The following is a 14068-nucleotide window of genomic DNA, read 5'->3' on the forward strand; positions in this document are numbered from 1 at the left end:
TTGTGTCTGTTCCACGCGTTGCAGTGTGTGGATTCCGCAACCTATGTTCTCCTTATGTTTGTGGAAATTATGTATTTAACTCTCAGAAAAAAATCAATTTTCAAATCTTTTCTGTATGTGTTTTATTATCCTGGCAGATCATCAAGGTTTAAATTAAATTTCCGATGTCTGCATGGTCAAGGCTAATGTGAAGGCTTTTGGCATTAGCTCACCACGCAATGAGGAATGAAAGCCAGTAGAATAAGAAGTCTCCTATCAAAAGCTGAAAGCTAGATTCATAAAATCACTTATGCAGGCATTATGAGATTTTCCCATAGAATGTTTTTGTGAGAGTTGGGCAAAAACCGATTCAAGAAGAGCATGATTTGCACTATATGTATTCATCCAGCAGTCAGCAGCTGAAATTGGCACCCCTTGCCATCTGTAAAGGAATATCAGCACACACGGCCCACAGCAGAGCTTGGGGGAGTCTCCTTGCTCTGTGCCCTCCTCTCTCCTTTCCCACCCAAATGAACTGGTGAACTGAAATACATGTTTCATAGTGAACATGCTGTATTTGATTCCTGGGGCCACTTGAAAAATGTTTCTTGGTTTTAAAGCATGTTCGTAACAAAACACTGTGATGAATAAGTTGCAAGAGTAGCTTTCTTGTCAGCATTTTACTTCATTCCTCAACTGAAAAAGAAATATAAATAATAGATAAAAGGGGCAAACAATAGATGCAGTACTCACAGTGAATCCATTTTCAGTTGCTTTGGTCGTTTTTTTGTTTTACTTTAAGAAAGTGTTTCTGACATAGTGTGGGGTCCGTGTGGTCTGTACTGCAGCAGAGATCCTTTCCTAGGTAACGGGGATGCTTCCAGAGGCAAGGTAATTCACCACTGCTTTGGCTGGAGCTGCTACTGGGCTCCAGCGTCAGTTCTCTGATTTCTGACAAGTGGCCAAGATTTCTTGAATAGGCACAGCTTTCTGTTTTGTGTGGAGAACACACAATCCACTCTTTTGTTGTGGTTGCCACTGCTGTTGTTTCTCCCCCATTCACAATGCAGAGTGGGGTTACTTGTGCCGAGTGCAAAACCAGTGCCAAAATCTGACTTGCTTAAATTTAATGTGATGTTAGTTTTTGTGATAGACGTAGAAAGTATCGGAGAGGCAGTACGAATCCCCCTGTATTATGACCTCCAAGTCAAGAGGCCGTACTGGTGATGAAAGTTTTATCTGTCATAGGAATACCAGGATGAGAGTTTACTGGATGATTCAACCCAAATGTATAAAAACTGTTTATATAGAGATTGCCAAACGTTTTCCATCGCTTTTCCTTTTATCTAAATTCTTGAATATATTACTAAATAAAGTAGTCTGTGTTTGGAATGTATGGCTGTGGGATATATGGAAACTCACAGCATGTGGGGGGAAGCGTTAGAATAGGGAAATACAATAGTTTTGTAAACTTTACGTGAGTATAGGTACGTCGTATATAGACTCAAGATTCACTTTGCTGATCAAAGCATCCAAATAACTTTTGGATTTAATAATGTCAGCAATGAATGCTAATATATGGAAATTGAAAAGCATGGAGCAACAATAGCTAGCCACGCTTACCTGTATTACCCTGCAGCATGTAGATTTACATTTTTTTGTTTTGTTTTGAAATCGCTGTTTGGAAAATACGTGTTCTTTTTCCCTTCTTCCATACTTCTGAATGTGGGTTCTCCTGAGCAAGCTTAGACAAGATTCAAACTAAACAATAGGGGAACATCAGAACCTTTGAAGGCTCGGCTTGGATAGGTACCCGAAGCCAAAGTCTGCTTTGATGTGCATGGGCTCAACTCCTTTTGCCCTCGGTTGCCCTGTCTTACCTATGTAACTTGTGTCTGGAAACTCTTGCCAATTTTTTTCTTCAAAAAAAAAAAAAAAAAAAAAAAAGAAAGGACATTTTTGCAAACTCACGTTCATCTTAGTTCTAGTCTGGCTGGAAAAGTACTGCAATAATGCCCTCTCCGGTGGTGAGCTCACATTGCTGTTTCAGGTCCAGGTTGTAGTCTTCTCAATTTGTAGTTTTGATATAGCTGAAATTTCAACCCTGTTTCAGTGTGGTGGGTTTTTTTTTTCTTTTTTTTTTCCCTTTTCTGTTTTTCTACCTCAAAGTGGAAAGAAAATCATTTGAACTTCTCTGGAATGTTAGCCAAAGATATACGCTTTCTGTTTCATCTCCTAAATAATTTGTAGTTCAATTTGACTGAAGTTTTGGGCTGAAGAACTTGGATGTCTTCTTTGTTGCATATAATAAGCTTCACCTAGCAGAGAAAGGAGCTGCGATTCTCATTCATGCTTCTCTCAAAGTCAGTGAGGCTTTTACCATTAGTATCAAGGAAAAGAGGATCAACCTCTTGTATGTCTAACGCAAAAGAAGGAATGAATCACTTGTAGCTATACCTGGTTGCTCCTGCCTGGGAGCCAGATCACCTTCATTCCTCACGCAGTGTAACACTGTGCTTGCTTCTGCCAACACACTCAACTCGGTTTAGTTCTGAGTCATTTGCAAACCCTGAACTCCCATTGTCTTCAAAGGACATTTGGATTAAAAAGAACATCGTGTTTACTCAGGCTGAAAAGAAATTGAAACATTTGAGATCACCACACCTTCCAGAAAGTTTGGAAAGATTGCTTTTTTACCTTAAGGACGCGAATAGGGTGAATATGGGGGGGATGTGACGGATGGACCAGGAGTCCAGAGGACCTTTGGTTAATCCCAGTGCAAGAATGACACAAAACTCTAGTGGAAAGGATCAAATTGAAAATGCTGAAAATGTTTGCTCTTAATAGTTCATAATTAGATTGTAAATGTAGAGCTACACGATACCAGGAGTGTCATAACGTTCAGATAGACACTGGATACTTTTATTGGAAGTGAGGATGTACAGATTTGTTTAACAACAAATCGTAGAACATAAATGAGAGATAATTAAAGGATATAAGCCTTCTTACTCTTCAGAAAACAAGACACTGTCTGAGTGTTGAGGATTAGCAGCGATTTATTTTCCACAGAGGTAGGCGATTCTGTGTCAGTCCAAAGACAGTGAACCTTCTTTGGAGGATCTAGTGTTGGCCGTTCTCCAGGGCAGCACACCAGGCTAAATGGACCTCTGGTCTGATCTAATAGGGAATGCTCTGCAATTCTCTAAAGAGTAACGACTGCAAATTAATAGAATAACCAGAAGACTCAGTGAGGATGGTAGGGCTTTCGTAGGAGGTGTCAGTCCTGGCAGAAGTCAGTTATTTCATTGCAGTAAGTAAATCAGGCTGAGTTCTCCCTGCAGTGCAATAACGACAGATTGGGAGGCATGCAAAGCAGCATCAATACATAAAAATTAAACTACTTTTAATACACAAAGCTGAGTTTAGATAAATGCAGAGCAGGGAAACAAAGGCACAATATTCTTTGAAAGTATGGCTTTTTTATGTTGTTTTGGAGACTAATTTCCATATAAATAAAATGTCAGCTTATCCTGTAACTGTCATGATAAATTGGAGCATTTAGGCTTTTGCGCAAGGTGCTCTTTCTGTACCTTATTAAATTACAGGATCTTGGTCTTTTGCCAAGTGCCAGGTTGAAGCTCTCTCTGCTGAAATGCAGGGAGGGATGTGGGCCTGAAAGTCACAAGGAACCAGCTTCAGTGCCGAGCTGAGAACCCTGCCTGCAAGTCTCCTGCAACACTCTTGTTTTCACATCTCTCTCTGTAGATCCTTTCATTTACTCATAAAATGTCATTTGTATTAATTTTCCTGTTTCACAGGGCCTTCCAGATTTTAACAGGTAATAGAGTACTTATAGATGCTGGATTGAAAGTGGAGGCAAAGCACATCTTTGCCTTCTTGGGTTCCAGAGGTCTGCTGGCAGCAAGCTCCCTGCATTGGACCACCAATAAATGCAGCGCTGCAAACTGCTGTGCTAAGGCTCCCACAATAGGAGAAACACTTGTGGAATTCTTGGTTTTGGGTGCTGGGTACTCTAATATTCCAGCAAGCATTGCCTGCTCAGATAAATCACCTTTTGGCTTTGCTTTCTCCTGAAAGCGTCTGCAGGCTGCTCCTAAACTCCCTGAAGTGAGCAAGTGTCTGCTTTATACCCATAGAAGGGTTAGATTTATTCCAGTGGCTGGATGACTATTAGTACTGTGCTGTGTTCTGAAGCATATGGTAATAGAAAAGAGCATTTTGAATTAATTTGCAGTGAGTTAATAAAGAGATTTATTTGATGAGAGCTGTTTGAAGGTGATGATTCTTAATAACTGAACAGGAGAGATGTCCAAAAATGAACCTGAAGAGCTTTGAGAACGATCAGGGTTGGGAAAGTAAACTTTAATAGGACTGAGCAAGCTTCAACAAAATACTTTTTTTTTTTTTTTTTCCTTTTTTATTTCTCTCTTTCTTGTAAACTGCTGAAAAAGAATTACGAGCAGCTCTTGGTGAGCTGGTGGTCAGGGACCACGTGGAAAGACCTGTAAATGCAGCAGGAGAGGGGATGTAGTTAGCACAACAGCATTTTGCTATAGGAATATAAGGCTATAAGAGATGATTTTCCTTCTTGCATTTTCTAGATTGATGAAGCTATCATGGCTTCAGTGGTGCATGCAGAATATAGAATATCAAGTAGGTATCTCGACCAAATGAAGCATCTGATCGTGCCAAATGTTACTGATATGAAGAGACTTGTTCTGTTCTAATCAGTGACAGGCAGGAAAGACTGGCTTGTAGAAAAACATATATATAGCTTAGTAAGCACTTAATAATTAATTGCTCTTGCTTAGCACTACGGTGTGCTAGTCTTACAGCTTCCTGTGTGATGTATTTGAGGAAGCTGGGGAAGAGGTCTTACTTGAAGAAGGAATTGCTTGTAGTTAAGGTTACTCTGCCCTCCCATGGTTTAGGATCTGATTCCGGAGTTGCTTACTGAAAGTCTTTTTTCTTCTCTTCCTTTCTCAGCAGACAAAAGCGAAGATGGGAGCTTTGACCAGTCTTGCTGTGTCTTAGTCTAGGGTAGTTTGCATTTCATTTAGACCAGGGAGCACATTTGATAATTTTCAGCAGGAACAGCATAGGAGAATTTCACCTGGATTATCCAGTGTATTTACAGATGGTGTTGATTACTAATTTTGAAAATGCTTTAATTAGAAAAGTCCAAAGCCTTTGAACTTGGGGCTATTCTGGTGGTCTCGTTGGCTTTCAGGTTGCACTGAGGGCTGCACAGAGTGCTGCTCCCCAGCTGGTAACACACGGAAGTTCTCTCTCAGGACATTACATTTTTGGCTTTGGAGCCTTTGCTCCTTACAGCTGCTCTGTTGTGGAGAGAGTGGGGAAAAGGGTGTAAGGTACGGGCTCCAGACGGGTTAGGTCTTTATGTGCGGGATAGAAGCAGATGCTTTGAATGCTGAAGGGTTTTTTTTATATAAAGCACTGCAGACAGTCTTTGTAGCATATTTATGTGTAATAAGCTGGGTTTTGTTTTTTATCTTTTTTTTTTTTTTTTTTTTTTTTTTTTTTTTTTTTTTTTTCCACAGGAAAAAAAAAAAAGAGAGAGAGAAATTAAAACCACAGCAGTATTTTCCCATGCAGCTCTGTTGAGCATCCTGCAATCTCACATGATCAGCTGTCCTGGTGGGGTGGAGTGTGGGAAGGTGTCAAAATATGTCTCTCAATTTTTTTTTTTTTCTTAAAAGGGAAAGCCAGATGGGTGCCAAAAGCCCTGTTCTCTTCTTTAGCCCTGCAGTAACAAACTACATGAGTGTATGTTATTAAGATGATAAGATTAAATTTCTAGCTACTAACATGCTATCACAACAGCAAAGGGGGATGAAAGATCTTGAAAAAATTATGAAAATTAGCTTGACGGTCTCCTTTTAATAATAAGATCACTCCTAACCCCAACAGACAGTGTAGGCTAGAATTCCACAGGGCTTTTTTGTGGTCCTAATGATTTTAATAATACTTTGTGCTATGTAGCACCTTTCATTAGAGGATCACAAAGTGCTTTACAGTCACTAATTAATTAAGCCTCACAACACTCCTGTGAGATAGGTGAGTATTAGACATATATTAAGCTGAGACACTGAGAGTTAATGATTTTTTGCTGCATTATTCTGGCAAAATGATGGATGTTTAAGCGCTGTACGTGTATTATATATGAGTGTGGGGGTGTGTAATATATATGAGTGTAAAAGTATTAATTTTACTATACCTGAACAAAGAAGCCCTACTTGAGTCTGTTGAATATAAATGTGTGTTTTCATTTAACTTGATGCTGCAGCATATTGATGGATAACATCACGGTCTTTTTAGGCCCTTGACTCAGTTTGCTGTTTGTAGACCTGTACAGATATTATTCTGTGGTGTATCACAAGATTCAGACCTCCTCATAAATTCTGTTAAAAAGAGAATTATGACTAAGACTTGACCTAAACCTGCAGAGCAAGCAGAAGGCAGCAGCTGAACTGTTGCAATAGGCTTTGATGACAAGTCATCACGTTCAGTAAAAGTAAAGAGTAGCAACAGTGACCCACTGAGAGAGCTGATGATCAGCAGATAATTAGCTTTTGTATTCACCACACGTAAAAAAACTGTTGCTTATCAGAATTTGCTTTTTTGCTTTCCTTTTTTGAACCAAGTGCACTAGTCACTATGGTAATTCATTATTGTGAATTAGAAACTGGTTTTAGTAGAGGATTCCACCTTCTGCTTCCAGGTACAAACTGATGTGACTGCAAAACAGAAAAATCTCTGTTAGATACAGGAATTGGGCAGAGGAGCCTTGCCTGGTTTTGAGGGAAACTGTATGTAGCTGTTAGTATTAGTTCAACTAGAAAATAGTTGAGGGTGATCATATCAGGTAAAACAAACCCACATGGTTTAAAGGATAATTTCAGCATAAGGAAAATAAGGTACTAACCTCTGGATCATGGATGAGTTCTGCAGCCGGGTACGCAAAGCTTGCACAGTTCAAGACACCTTTTCATTTACATCAAGCTTAGTGGTTGTTTTGTTTTTCCTTTCATTTTGGAAACATGACCATTTGCGTGTAGTTAAGGCAGTTCTGTCCTAGCGTCTGCTCAGCAGTTGGCCTCTACTAAATGGCCAAGAATTTCGTTTGTTATTGTGGTGGCGTTTTTGAGATGTGTCTGGTTACCCATTGGCAACTAAACTAATACCACTAAATTCATTGCAACTGGAGCTGTAGGCAGCCAGCAGGTGATAACTTGCAATTGCTGACAACAGAACCTGGACTGGAACGTTATTTGTATGCCATTTTCACTTCCTTTTAACCCAGTCCCTTTACAATAAATACTTGCTGATATATGTGAATTTTCACAACACTTTTCTACAGCATTTATCCAGCTGATTTTCAAAACTAACTTACAGCTCATTTTAAATTTACTTTTTGGTGGACTTTACAGTTTTTGCTTTGCTTTCTCTTGTGTGTGTGTGTGTGTGTGTGTGTGTGTGTGTGTGTGTGTGAGAGAGAGAGAGAGAGAGAGAGAGAGAGAGAGACTGTCTAAGGAGAGCTACGATATTTCTTATGCTTAAGGGAAGTAGAGAACAGACACTATTTGCATAGTGCCCACTAATAGATGCATGTAAATGTACAATAGGCATAACAGTGTTTGTAAATAAAAAGCTTATTTTGAATACATAACTTAGGAAGGAAAACCTTTTTTTTTGTTTTGTTTTGCAGATATACAGATCAGCTCTCAAAATGTCTTCTGTGTCTTCCGTGCATCTTCTAAGACAATTGCATTAGCCTGCCTGCTAGTTGACTAATAGAATTAATAATTGTAAAAAGCACTCTAAAGCCACATGCCTTATGAAGTCAATGCTGGGTATGATTTTACAAGTATGTGATCCATTTTTTCAAGTGAAATTGTTAACTGAAAACATTCTTGGCACACAATAAAACATTGTGCAATCTGTTATTTGTCTTAGAAATAATAATTTCGGAGTGGCTATATTCTTTCTGTATGTAACTTATTACTTGCTAGGGGATGGTTTCTTCAATTTAGGAGTACTACAGATGTAGTTTTATTTACATAATATGTCTCTGAAAAACGATAGCGGTAGAATTTCAGCGACAAAAAAATACTGCCTTTTTTTTACTGTCCCCCTGAGTGGATATCAAGCAAATAAATGTCAGAAGGTTTTTCAGAAATGAAAAGTAAAAAGGGGAGAAAATCCTTTTCGGTTGAGCTTCGGAAAGTTTTGATGTTTAAATCAATGTTTTTGTCTTCTTTTTCACTCCCCGAGCGTAGAATACTGCATGAAAGAGCTCTGCAAGGCCATTTCTTTTCCCTCCTCCATTAATGTACAAGCATACAGTTATGTCAGGAAAATTTGAGCTAAAACATCTAGATCTGGAGTAATGTCTAGTTAGACTGTGTACGGTCCAGGTTTTTCTTTTCTCTGCTTTATAGGGTTTTTTTTTCTGTCCTCTCTGACTCTCTTCTGCGAGTTGCCATGAAGATAGCAAAATCTCTAAACTTTCCTTATCTGCCAAAAATATCTATAACAAAAACATTTTAAAACATTGCATTCAGTCTTGTTTAATTTTGACTGAGGTAACAGCTACAATGTTTACTTTCTTGATTTCTGATTTTTCTTCACTGCTCACAGTCCAGGCTCCTCTTTCTGTCCTCTAACTGCCATGAAATGCATTTAACCAGTAGTTATTTTAGAAACAGTTTGAGTTGTTTCTAAAGATGAAACCAAGATGAAAAATACAGGCTTAGATGAACACCTACCAGAGATGCCCACCAGTATTTTTAGTGTGTGTCAACCAAAAGTATTCACGGATTCCTGCAGAGAAGCAGCAGTGCTGAAAGGACTGTCTTTATACCTAGAATTATATATGTGCGTATGTTCTTGTAGTAGGCTGAGTCTGTAGAGCAATAGTTCTCTTACCACAGCAGGAAATCCTTCTTTTCTCTTAGTTCTGAGTGACTTCATGGTTCAAAAGTTATTGGGGAAAAAAACAGTGAAATTCAGTGCGCACATATCCTGGTGGGTGTGGTTGATGTTAAAGAGGAGGCACTTGCTTCCAAAGCATGTGTGCCTCCTACAATGAGGAATCACAGAGGGCATTTAAGAATCCTATTAGAACCACACGGAGTGTCGAGATTTCTGTAATAAAAGCTGGCATTCCGTGTGAAAGCCATCTCACTGCAGCCCATGCTGCCTGTGGATCGGCTCAACCACAAAGACAGCAGAGCCAGCCCAAGAGACAAGTTGAACACTTCCCTTAAGAAGTTGTCTGTTTTTATCGACGTAACATACAGTGCCCTTTCATGTGGAGCAGATGTAAATAAGAGGATGTACAGACGCCTGTTCTTTTATTTTTAACCTCTGTCCCCAGCCGTACTTCTCAAAGTACTGTTTTGAGAAGGTCATCCTCAGCTTTCAAAGGTCTGGATTTAGCACCATTTGGAGTGCATCAGTGCTGCTCCTAGAATCACCAGGTGGTCCTCCCTTCGCAGAGCTATAAATACATGCATACATACATCTATATACTGCCTCCGCACGTGCCCAGTGACGGCGGTCCTGGGACTGGGGCTTCAGTCTGCAGCTTGCATCTTGTGTGTGGTTCTGCAGGCTGCTGCCACTGGACCACACGCAATTTGGCAAGGAGAGGCATCCATCATTGTATACAGCATTGGCAAAGATAAGAGCATAGAAAAAGTTGTAGCACATCTGTCTTCTGCCCATAGCTAGCATGTGAACACAAATGGATCAAAGCTGCTGGTGGTGAATATCAAATCCAGAACCATGCAGTGGAGAGTGAAGGGAAGTTTTAGATAATTTCTTTTTCTGAGTAGGCTGGGGAAGGTGAAGGTTTGTAGCGCATCAGGAATTTGGCTTACTACCTGGTGTGTTCTGGTTATTTGTGTCCCACAGTGTCCCCTGTCTAGCTAGCAGCTCATTCACTGGTGGCAGGCTGCTTCCTTCTCTCTGCTCCTCGTTGCTGTCCTCTCTGAGCTCTGCTAAGTGGATGCAGCAGGCGTGCCTGCACAGTCAGCAGCGGTGGCCTTGTCTGAAAAGTGGGGCTGAGCAGAGGGGCTGGCGTGATGGGATCCATGTGGGTTCCAGGTGTTCTCTGGGTAGATCCCTGTGCTGCAGCACAGCCATGTCAAATGTCTGGGTCCAGGCCAGTAAAATTTTATTGACAGCGGGCTTCCTAATAAAGTTAGTTTCTCTTTGTTTGGCAAATAGAACTAATTACATGAATAATGGACTGTGGGGCCAGACTCTTGAATATCCATATAATCCTGTCTGAAGTTTATGGGCAGAACAAGGGCGAGCTTTTGCTATAGAGAAACTGATACCTGCTTAGTAAAAATACTTTCTCTGAAACCTCAAAGTTGCTTGCTCTCCTAAATCTGTTTCCTTTATAACTTCAGTGCTCCTGACTATGTCTTTTAGGTGTATTTTTTTGGTAGGCTATGTATCATGTGCTTGAACAGTATATGGGCATTAGTCTACGAAGGCTTATTTTTTATCTTAGTTTTTAAAACATGTTTTAAAGGAAATATTTATTTAATGTTAATTCTGCTGAACTGTTACTGTCAGAAAATGTAATGAAAGATGTAATTCACTCACAGCAATGGAAGTGTTTTCATAGGCTTTAAAGTTCTCTTAGTTGAATTAAGTCTCGTGACCATTTTTTTTAATGCAGAGTTCCAGTTTGCTATATAGACTAAAAGCCTGTTTGATAAAACTCTGAAAATCTGATGTATCTGTATAGCTAAGAATGCTTTAAGAAGTGTCGGACTTGTTGTGTATCTTGAATAATTCCATAGATTTTTTTTTTTTTTTTTTTTTTTTTGTCTCTCTATGGTAGATATGGTCCGGAAAAAGAATCCCCCTCTAAGAAACGTTGCTAGTGAAGGTGAGGTACAGACCCTTGAGTCTACAGGTACTGAAAGTGAAGAGTCTGGAAGGAAAAAAGAATTTTCCACAGAGCAGATGCAAGAAAACACTGACCAGCCTGATGCGGCAGAGTTGAATAACAAGGAGGAGCTTTGCACGCATGTCCAAGAGCCATCTTCCAGCATTAAAAAGGACTTGAAAAGCTCAGTGCTGAGTGAAAAGGCTGGCTTCAATTATGAAAGCCACAATAAGGGAGGAAATGTTCCATCCTTCCCTCATGATGAGGTGACAGACAGAAATATGCTGGCTTTCTCATCTCCAGCTGTTGGGGGAATCTGTGAGCCCTTGAAGTCTCCTCAGAAATCAGATGCAGATGACACCCAAGATGTGGTCTGTGCCCCATCAGGAGATGCAGCACAGACAAATGAGGAGCATCAGATGTCGCCAAAAGCTTCAGATGAAACAGCGCAAGTGCAAAGTGGTCAAACTGATGGCCAAGGCTCAAGCCCGGTCCCCATGGCCTCAAAAAACCCACAAGTGCCTTCAGATGGGGGTTTAAGGCTGAACAAATGTAAAGCAGATTTGTTGGTAAATGATAACCCAGATACGGCGCCTCTGTCTCCAGAGCTTCAGGACTTCAAATGCAACATCTGTGGGTATGGTTACTACGGGAACGACCCCACAGATCTCATCAAACACTTCCGCAAGTACCACCTAGGACTGCACAACCGCACCAGGCAGGATGCTGAGCTCGACACTAAAATTTTGGCTCTCCACAACATGGTGCAATTCAGCCACTCCAAAGACTTCCAGAAAGTCAACCGCACTGTGCTTTCGGGGGTGCTGCAGGACATCAATTCCCAGAGGCCTGTCTTATTAAATGGGACTTACGATGTGCAGGTTTGTATTTTTCCAGTCTCCTCTCTTCTGCTAACTGCCTTCTCAGCTGCAAAGTCAGTTGTTTGCAGAGCCTCTCCTACCTATGCAGTTGAAGTATTTTATGTAACCTGCTTAAGCCTTACGAACCATTCGGGTCTATTTCAGCCAGAATTGCTGCAGGTCTGCGTAGCATCTTGTGCAGTGGAGGAGCAGTTGGCTTTTTGATCAGTGATATCTCAGTGTAAAATTTTGCCATTCTGATAATCAATAGTAAAAGATCATAGTCAGCAAGCAGGCAAATTACTATTACTATTGGTAATCACATCTGAAGGATTTACTGTCGTTGAAAGAAAATAGCAAATAATAATGAATAATAACAACCAGATAGACAAAAGACAGCAGCTGGAAATTAAAAATATAATCCTAAATTATCAGCTGCTGGGAGTCGAGATTTGGCTTATTGGTTCTTTATTAAGATTAAAAAAAAAAAAAAAAAGACAAGTCTTGGCGATGCTGTAGTTGTCTTGTGCCAGATAAACAGGATACACAATGGGTATTTAAAACGTTTTTAAGAGTAACAGCAGTGCACGATGTCCTTCACTTTAGAGAGCATGCCTCAGTCATTTTCTCTTGTAATTGGAGCAGTGAAAATACTACATTTCAGATAGTGCTGCAAAAAAACAAATCTTATTTTTACCATAAAGAAGTGGAGTCAGAAGTTTTTTTTTCTCAGAGTTTCTACTAGTCAGTTAATATGTAATTAGTGAAGAAAAGTCTTTGGTGCTGCCTTTTTTTTTTTTTTTTTTTTTTTAACTATATCCTCCCACGACTGTGCTGAGAGATGCAGAGAGATGTGGTAGAGTACCTCAGTACTCTGGGAGCAAGGTTCAGTGCTAAGATTTGCATACAAAATGAGTTCAAATGTCCATCTAATTCCAAGAGTATGTTTGCATAGGATGTGATGTCGTAGCACTTAGCAGACAAAACACTAAGTTGTGTTTAAAAGAAATTACAGAATGTGGAAGACATTTAATAACGCTTGCAGAGGCTCAAGCTATAAGAAAGATATTTGGCAAAGCAGGTTAAGATGGTTAATACCTAACTTCAACTAAGAAGCCGAAACAGGAACACAAGTCAGGAACTTGAAGCTTATAAAATGATTTAAACTTCTGCTCTTTTTTCAGAAACTACAACTTCTTTGTGGAGCAGCAAATCAAACTAAGGTTGTTATTATGCCTAAAAACTGCAATTTTTGAACTGCTGTCTTATTAAAAGACCACCTCTCTGTCTTGTGTCAGACGCTCTCTCCTGTCAAACTGATTAGAAAACAAATACGTGATATAGTTGAGGGAGGTTAGAAGTGAATAATGTCAGAATGTGAAATGATGTTTTATAATTAGCAAGTAGTATGATGTTAATACCTGGATTTCCTGCTATAGTTTCAGTTTGCTGACTCCAGGGACAGCATCTTAAAGCAACTGATCCATGCTGTCAGGAAGACATTCTAACTGGAACAGCTCAGGCATACAGTGTAGAGGAATTTGAGTTTCTAAACACACTTTCATTTCCTCCAAACAATTGTTTCGTTAGGTCCTTAGTTATTTATAGGAAAGTTTATGCTTGATTAGAATGAGCTGGACACTTTTCCTATGCAGTGCTTTCAGAAATAAAACAGATGTGAGAGCTATCTCAGTTTGAGCTGATAGAAGTAGAAATAAAACAGCTGAACCTAGACTATACTTGTCTACGAAACCCTGGCAGTTAGATACTGCAAGGAAGACAAAAAGCGGTAGGAAACAGCCCAGAGATAATCTACTTAAGATCAGTCTTTTCTCAGACAAAAAACATTTTCCAAAATAGAGCAGACAGCCTATACAATGTTGGCAATTTATTTTAAAGAAAAAAATTGGATCTGGAAACTTAATTTTTAAGAGTGCTAATTTTCCCTGCCCAATTTGGGAAGAGAAGATTAAATAAGCTTTTGTGCCAAATGCCATACTTCATCACTTGCACATGCACCAGATGTTGATCCAGAACATGTCAGAAGATAAGTAACTGATTAATATTTTTATACTTTCTCCTCCCCCACTCTCGATACAGAGCTGCTTTGTGAGATTCATAAACACAGTAAAAGAACATTTGAAAATCCCTTTTGCACCCACACATGTTTATCTTGCTACTATGTCCATTTTGGAGGGTTTTTTTCTCAGGCATCTGAATGTCTGGCATCTCCTGCAGCAGTGAAGAATTGCACTGCTTGGAGCTGCAGTTAAAACTG

At 39.7% G+C, this 14068-nt stretch overlaps 1 protein-coding gene across 7 annotated transcripts in view; it reads left to right on the forward strand.

The window, feature by feature from the left end:
* TRPS1 (transcriptional repressor GATA binding 1) overlaps positions 1-14068 on the forward strand; it is a 205793-nt gene that overhangs the window by 29672 nt on the left and 162053 nt on the right. For 4 of the 7 annotated variants that reach the window (XM_048940441.1, XM_048940447.1, XM_048940448.1 and 1 more), the window contains exons 2-3: positions 7730-7888; positions 10883-11811. In XM_048940441.1, the coding sequence (XP_048796398.1) occupies positions 7852-7888; positions 10883-11811 (966 nt within the window). In that variant the 5' untranslated portion in view covers positions 7730-7851. The remainder of the gene's footprint in view (positions 1-7729; positions 7889-10882; positions 11812-14068) is intronic. The other 3 variants (XM_048940446.1, XM_048940445.1, XM_048940443.1) reach the window with 2 other exon arrangements.

The sequence above is a fragment of the Lagopus muta genome, chromosome 3 (assembly GCF_023343835.1).
Source record: "Lagopus muta isolate bLagMut1 chromosome 3, bLagMut1 primary, whole genome shotgun sequence".
Classification (NCBI taxonomy): domain Eukaryota; kingdom Metazoa; phylum Chordata; class Aves; order Galliformes; family Phasianidae; genus Lagopus; species Lagopus muta.